The following is a 7,884-nucleotide window of genomic DNA, read 5'->3' as shown; positions in this document are numbered from 1 at the left end:
TGGTCTCGAACTCCTGACCTCAGATGATCTACCTGTCTCGGCCTCCCAAAGTGCTGGGATTACAGGCGTAAGCCACCGTGCCCGTCTGGGTGTTATACTTTTTCTTATTAGCTACAGGGGAGGAAAAAACAATGGTAGGAGGTTTCAGAGAGGAAGCTCAGCACTTACAAGGAAGAACTGCTCAACAGTTTTTTCCAAACCAGTGTTCTGCAGAATACTAAAACATGTTAATTTAAACAAGGTATCTTATGTCTTTACTGCAGGATATCTCAGAGTCTTTAATATGCAAATGTTAAGAAAAGGATACAGTATGCTACATTTCCCAAACCTATTTGTCCATAGACACTTCTATTTACAGAACTGTGTTAATGTCTCTTGAAACAATGGTCATAGAACAGTTTGGGTTAAAGCTATTTAAAAATGAACAGGCTGTCTTCTAAAGGAGTAGGGTCAGGTTCACATCAATATATCTGGAAAAACTGGTTGGTCTTGCTGCCACTCTTGTACTTCTGAAATGCTTGTCATTAAAACTGAAGTATATAAAGCTTGGGCACTTAGAGCAATTTCTCTTACCTGTTAACAGTAACATTATCTGTTAATATTAACAGGTACCTGTTAACATTAACATTGTTACCTGTTAACATTAACAGTATGAGACCCAACACTGTTCTACATGAGAATAATGTTTTAAAACCAATGGAAATGAGGCTTTCTAGAACAGTGATTCTGAACTTTTTTCCTAGTAACACACTGCACAGTCATGACATTTCCATGTCTGTCCTCTGATTCATTCATTGTGTGTGAGGTAATGTTTCTCAATTTTTTTCATGACCACACACATACACAAACAAAACCCTCATGCTCTACCACCCCTACTCCCACAAATTTTGATACGAACCTCATATAGGACCATGCTCCTCTATTGACTATTTCCCTTTTAGGAGCTCAAACCTAGGCATTAATGTAACTCTTTTTGAATAAAAAGAAAATTTCTAGGCTTCGAGGAAGAAAAGGTATTTAAAACTTATGGGAAAAGTAAATCAGGAAAGTAACATCAAAAAGGAACTACTACTTTGGAGGCTAAATGGAAACATTAATAAAGGAAGTTGGACTTATGGAAACATTGTTGTTATTGAATATTTGCAGCAATAAGCAAGACAAGGTGTAATAATAAGAAAAAACTGGGTCAGCAAGGTTGATAAGACAAAGTTACAAATTATAATTATTGTTTATATAACTGTTCACTGAAGGGCATAGTTCAGTGCCATAGAGGCTAAGAAGAATGTACTCTGTAAAAGAATGACTGGCTTTTCAGGATTTCTAAAACTTACACCGGTTCCTGTTCTCCAGAACCATTTTTACTAATGTTTACTATCTCTAATCTGGTTTCCATGATCTATCCATACTGAGAAAGGAGTGTTTGGATAAGCAAATAAAATACTATCATAATCAGAAAGATATAACTTCTCCTGTGTTTTAATAAAATGGCATTCTGCTTCCTACAATTTGTATTGACAAATTTACTAAAGTCTTATCAAACCTAGATAGCTGACAAACCAGGCCCTGGCTGGACCAGATCACATCATACATACCAATTCTTGAGGCCCCTGTGAATAGCATAATTACATTGCTTACAAAAAAAAAACTTGAAATACCATTCCTTTGTTATTCTGCAATTTACCTCTAAATCAGTACCTCAAAAGTTAGGGCCATCAGTCCTAAATGCCAGTTACCTATAAAGGAATTCCCATAACTTTGCATACCCGCAGAGAATGATCTCCATTATACATGTGTATTTTCATGGCCATTTGGAGATACCAGGCCAGCTCCAGCAACACTGCATAAGTTTTAATGAGTTCATTGATAGACAGGCAGACATGGAATCTCAGGGGCCTTGTTTAAAGATGTACTGGAAAACCAGTCCTGGAACTTCTGTCATTGGAGAAAGGTGGAGGAGATCAGCTCTGATATGCTGCTATCTCTCTTGTCTAATCCAGTAGAAGGAAAAAAAAATGCTTGAAGACAGGGCCAGGAATTGGGGTCAGGACAGAATCCAGGGAGTCATCAGAGTTTTGTCTTCTTGGTCTCTAGGTTGATCATGTTCCCTTGGATGTGAGGAATCTGCTTATCTCCTGGACCCTGCATATCCTCTGTCTTTACAGGAACATAGTAGTAGCCCATGATGGAGAAGATCAGGCAGATCACCAGCAGGAGGCAGGAAAACAAAATAAATTCGGCCCACTGCAGGGGGAAATAAATATGAGAAAAATATGAAGAAACCTGAAACTAAAGAGATCTTTACCGGATGAGGACTGGGGAGCAGACTGACCTGGGATCACCAGTTCAACCAGACTTTTGCTGGACAAAGACTGGGTTCATTGGCCTCTCCTCACATAGGTATATTGTAGTCATTATTGCCACTTACATATGTCTATTTTCCTGGTAAAGTCTGTGTATCTAACCCATTTCATGTCACAGCACTGAGTGGGGAATACAGGAAGCAGAGAGATAGGTGGAAAGGGAGAAGAGAAAGCTGGAGGAAAACCTTGAGTAGAAATGAATCCTGCTTCCCTCAGATCCATACCTGTACCAGGCCACTGAACTGTGCCACAACAAGCACGATGATATTCCCAACTGCAATTGTCAATAGCCAAGCTGCCTGGAGTACAGATTTCATGCTAGAGGGAGCCTGGGGATGACACAAATTTGAAAGTAAACAAATTCCCTTCACTGCCCTCATGCCCCATCCATCCAGGAAACTTCTCCCACAAAAACTTTCAAGTTAGAACTTCCCTCATTAAGTTCAGCTATCACATTGATTCAGAGGGTGATAATAATGCAAACAGTAAGAATAAAATGAAACTCCTAATTGAATATTTTTAAATTCTTTATGTCATTTAATCTTCATTACAACCCTAAGAGATAAGTTCTATTAGTATTCTTACACATTTAAAAAATAGCATTACAGACTGGGCACAGTAGCTCATGACTGTAATCCTAGCACTTTGGGAAGCCAAGGTGGGCAGATCATCCAAGGTCAGGAGTTAGAGACCAGCCTGGCCAACATGGTGAAACCCTGACTCTACTAAAAATACAAAAATTAACCAGGCACGGTGGTGCGCGCCTATAATCCCAGCTATTCAGGAGGCTGAGGCAAAAGAATCGCTTGAACCGGGGAGGCAGATGGAGTCTCGCTCTGTTGCTTAGGCTGGAGTGCAGTGAGCTGAGATCGCACCACTGCACTCCAGCCTGGGTGACAGAGCGAGACTCCATCTCAGGAAAAAAAAAAAAAAAAAAAAAAAAACATTACAGAGAAGAGATAGTAATTTACTTGCTCAAGGTTACACAATAGGTCATGCAGTCAAAATTCTAACATGGCGAGTCTGACTCTGCAGCTCTTCATTTCAATCTTTAATCTCTTTCCTAGAACCCCAAAATCATAGACTCCCATGCTGCACTGTCATGATCTGGGGAGTCAAGATGTTCAGGTCATATATGTTCAGGGTCATAAATAAGGTACCCAAGGCCAAAAGGGATAACATACCTATTTAAGTCAGTGCTAGAATTAAAATTCACCATCCTTCAATCAATGTCTCAATTTCTACCTTCTATTTGCAAAAACTTACCTGAGAATAAGAAAACTCAAGACCTGTGACAGAGAACATGACCTCCCCAGCTGTAACCAGGGCATATTGTGGTAGCTGCCATACAATGGACATTTTGTTGGCTGGAATGTCTTCAGTCTTCCAGGCCTGAAGACCCTCACTGGTGTTCTTAGTGAGAGAAAGAGAAAATGGACTTATCAGTAGTCTCAAGTAAATATTCCTAACCACAGCATTCTACAATCTTATATCCATCCTTTGTGTATTTTCATTATTCTGCCACTTTCAGGAAATTGAGCATTTTTACACAATTCCAGCTTTTCAAAACTTCTTTTGGTAATATTATACTCACTTGCCTAGATTCAATCAGATATCATTATTGACAGAGACTTTAAATGAGAGAATTTTTTGATATTGCAGTTTGGATTTCTACCATTTTGCCCTATCAGGCATTTTGATCCTGGACAACACTTTGAACATAAAATGGCATCTGAATTATACAAACAAAGTAAGTTTTCAGAAAGCATTTTCTTGAGAAAAGCTTAATTTCTTATTCCACTTTCTATGTAAGTACAATTAAAGTGCTTTTAACATTTGCTATTTTGATTTTTAATTTACTGAAATTACTTTTATTAGAATGAATTACTCCTTGATAACACATTGAAGTTTTACTGGTCAATTTTTAAAAATCTATATCAAATGCCACCTACTATTTTGATTTATCTTCACTGGCTTTTTTCTTTTCTGAGACAGGATCTTGCTCTGTCACCCAGGTTGAAGTGCAGCAGCACAATCACACCTCACTGTAGCCTCAAACTCCTGGACTCAAGCAATCCTTCTGCCTCAGTCTCCCAAGTAGCTGAGACTACAGGTATGTGCCACCATGCCCAGCTAACTTAAAAAGTTGAAATTTTTTTGTAGAGATGGAGTGTCATTATGTTGACCAAGCTAGTCTCGAGCTCCTGGCTTCAAGCAACCCTCCTTCTTTGGCCTCCCAAAGTGCTGGGGTTACAGGCATGAGCCACAGTGCCTGGCCCAAGCCATTATTTTTTAACTCAAAATTTACACATTCAAATTTTGTCAAAAAGATGTATTTTTTCTCAATTTCAGAGCCTGCTAGCCTACCAACCAAAAGAAGTCCAGGACCAGACTGATTCACAGCTGAATTCTACCAGAGTTACAAGGAGGAACTGGAACCATTCCTTCTGAAATTACTCCAATCAATAGAAAAAGAGGGAATCCTCCCTAACTCATTTTCAACATCATCCTGATACCAAAGCCTGGCAGGGAATCAACAAAAAAAGAGAATTTTAGACCAATATCCCTGATGAACATCGATACAAAAATCCTCAGTAAAATACTGGCAAACCGAATCCAGCAGTACATCAAAAAGCTTATCCACCACGATCCAGTGGGCTTCATCCCTGGGGTGCAAGGCTGGTTCAACATATGCAAATCAATAAATGTAATCCAGCATATAGACAGAACCAAAGACAAAAACCACATGATTATCTCAATAGATGTAGAAAAGGCTTTTGACAAAATCCAACAGCCTTTCATGCTAAAAACTCTCAATAAATTTGGTATTGATGGAACGTATCTCAAAATAATAAGAGCTATTTATGACAAACCCACAGCCAATATCATACTGGATGGGCAAAAACTGGAAGCATTCCCCTTAAAAACTGGCACAAGACAGGGATGCCCTCTCTCACCACTCCTATTCAACATAGTGTTGGAAGTTCTGGCCAGGGCAATCAGGCCTCAAAGAAATAAATAAAGGGTATTCAATTAGGAAAAGAAGAAGTCAAATTCTCCCTGTTTGTAGATGACATGATTGTCTATTTAGTAAACCCCATCATCTCAGTCCAAAATCTCCTCTAGCCAATAAGCAACTTCAGGAAAGTCTCAGGATACAAAATCAATGTGCAAAAATCACAGGCATTCTTATACACCAATAATAAACAAACAGAGAGCCAAATCATGAAGGAACTCCCATTCACAATTGCTTCAAAGAGAATAAAATACCTAGGAATCCAACTTACAAGGGGTGTGAAGGACCTCTTCAAGGAGAACTACAAACCACTGCTCAGTGAAATAAAAGAGGACACAAACAAATGGAAGAACATTCCATGCTCATGGATAGGAAGAATCAATATCGTGAAAATGGCCATACTGCCCAAGGTAATTTATAGATTCAATGCCAGCCCCATTAAGCTACCAATGACTTTCTTCACAGAATTGGAAAAAACTACTTTAAAGTTCATATGGAATCAAAAAAGAGCCTGCATTGCCAAGACAATCCTAAGCCAAAAGAACAAAGCTGGAGGTATCACACTAACTGACTTCAAATTATATTACAAAGCTACAGTAACCAAAACAGCATGGTACTGGTACCAAAACAGTGATATAGACCAATGGAAGAGAACAGAGCCCTCAGTAATAATACCACACATCTACAACCATCTGATCTTTGACAAACCTGATAAAACAAGCAATGGGGAAAGGATTCCCTATTTAATACATGGTGCTGGGGAAACTGGCTAGCCATAAGTAGAAAGCTGAAACTGGATCCCTTCCTTACTCCTTATACAAAAATTAATTCAAGATGGATGAGAGACTAAAATGTTAGACCTAAAACCATAAAATCCCTAGAAGAAAACCTAGGCAATACCATTCAGGACATAGGTGTGGGCAAGGGCTTCATGTCTAAAACACCAAAAGCAATGGCAACAAAAGCCAAAATTGACAAATGGGATCTAATTAAACTAATAAGCTTCTGCACAGCAAAAGAAACTACCATCAGAGTGAATAGGCAACCTACAGAATAGGAGAATATATTCACAATCTACTCATCTGACAAAGGGCTAATATCCAGAACCTACAAAGAACTCAAACAAATTTACAAGAAAAAAGCAAACAACTCCATCAAACAGTGGGCAAAGGATATGAACAGACACTTCTCAAAAGAAGACATTTCTGCAGCCAATAGACACATGAAAAAATGTTCATCATCACTAGCCATCAGAGAAATGCAAATCAAAACCACAATGAGATACTATCTCACATCAGTTAGAATGGCAATCATTAAAAAGTCAGGAAACAACTGGTGCTAGAGAGGATGTGGAGAAATAGGAACACTTTTACACTGTTGGTGGGATTGTAAACTAGTTCAACCATTATCGAAAACAGTATGGCGATTCCTCAAGGCTGGGTACCATATGACCCAGCCATCCCACTACTGAGTATATACCCAAAGGATTATAAATCATGCTGCTATAGAGACACATGCACACGTATGTTTATTGCAACACTATTCACAATAGCACAGACTTGGAACTAACCCAAATGTCCATCAATGACAGACTGGATTAAGAAAATGTGGCACATATACACCATGGAATACTATGCAGCCATAAAAAAGGATGAGTTCGTGTCTTTTGTAGGGACATGGATGCAGCTGGAAACCATCATTCTCAGCCAACTATCGCAAGAACAGAAAACCAAACACGGCATGTTCTCACTCATAGATGGGAATTGAACAACGAGATCACTTGGACACAGGAAGGGGAACATCACACACCAGGGCCTGTTGTCAGGTGGGGGAAGAGGGGAGGGATAGCATTGGGAGATATACCTAATGTAAATGACTAGTTAATGGGTCCAGCACACCAACACGGCACATGTATACATATGTAACAAACCTACACATTGTGCACATGTACCCTAGAACATAAAGTATAATAATTAAAAAAAAGATGTATTTTTTCTGTAAAATTTTGGTTCAAAAGAGATTTTTTTCAGGGTGAAGTTTTTGTTAGTATTACCAAATATATGTGATTCCACAATCCACTTTTGTTTCTTTGGTGTAAAAGTACTTTAACTATATTTATGTTTTTAGCTATGGTTGGTTTTATGTAGATTATATCTACTAATATCTTTTATTACAAATGAAATAACATTTTGAAAATTGTATGTATATTTATTGAAGGGGCTCAAAAAGAAAACAGAAGAAAAAATTATATGTATGTATTAGTCCTTTCTCACACTGCTGTAAAGTACTGCCCAAGGCTGGGTAATTTATAAAGGAAAGAGGTTTAATTGACTCACAATTCCACATGGCTGTGGAGGCCTCAGGAAACCTACAATCATGGCAGAAGGGGAAGCAAGCTTGGACCTTCTCATATGGTGGCAGGAGAGAGAAGAGTGAGGAGCAAAGGGGGAAGAGCTCCTTATAAAACCATCATATCTCATAAGAAGTCACTCAGTATCATAAGAACAG

General features: G+C 38.6%; 1 protein-coding gene across 1 annotated transcript in view; it reads right to left on the bottom strand.

Moving 5' to 3' along the window:
- Window positions 1–253: 253 nt before the first annotated feature.
- The window catches only part of SLC15A2 (solute carrier family 15 member 2), a 52,380-nt gene continuing 44,749 nt past the window's right edge, over window positions 254–7,884 (bottom strand). Inside the window, exons 20-22 of the mRNA XM_023214541.2 lie at window positions 3,627–3,773; window positions 2,585–2,689; window positions 254–2,241 (exon numbers count right to left, since the gene is read on the bottom strand). Of these exons, the coding sequence (XP_023070309.1) occupies window positions 2,065–2,241; window positions 2,585–2,689; window positions 3,627–3,773 (429 nt within the window). The 3' untranslated portion in view covers window positions 254–2,064. The remainder of the gene's footprint in view (window positions 2,242–2,584; window positions 2,690–3,626; window positions 3,774–7,884) is intronic.

Source organism: Piliocolobus tephrosceles, chromosome 2 (genome assembly GCF_002776525.5).
Source record: "Piliocolobus tephrosceles isolate RC106 chromosome 2, ASM277652v3, whole genome shotgun sequence".
Classification (NCBI taxonomy): Eukaryota; Metazoa; Chordata; class Mammalia; order Primates; family Cercopithecidae; genus Piliocolobus; species Piliocolobus tephrosceles.
Note: the sequence above shows the minus strand (reverse complement) of the source record. Positions and strands in the feature narration are given on the sequence as shown.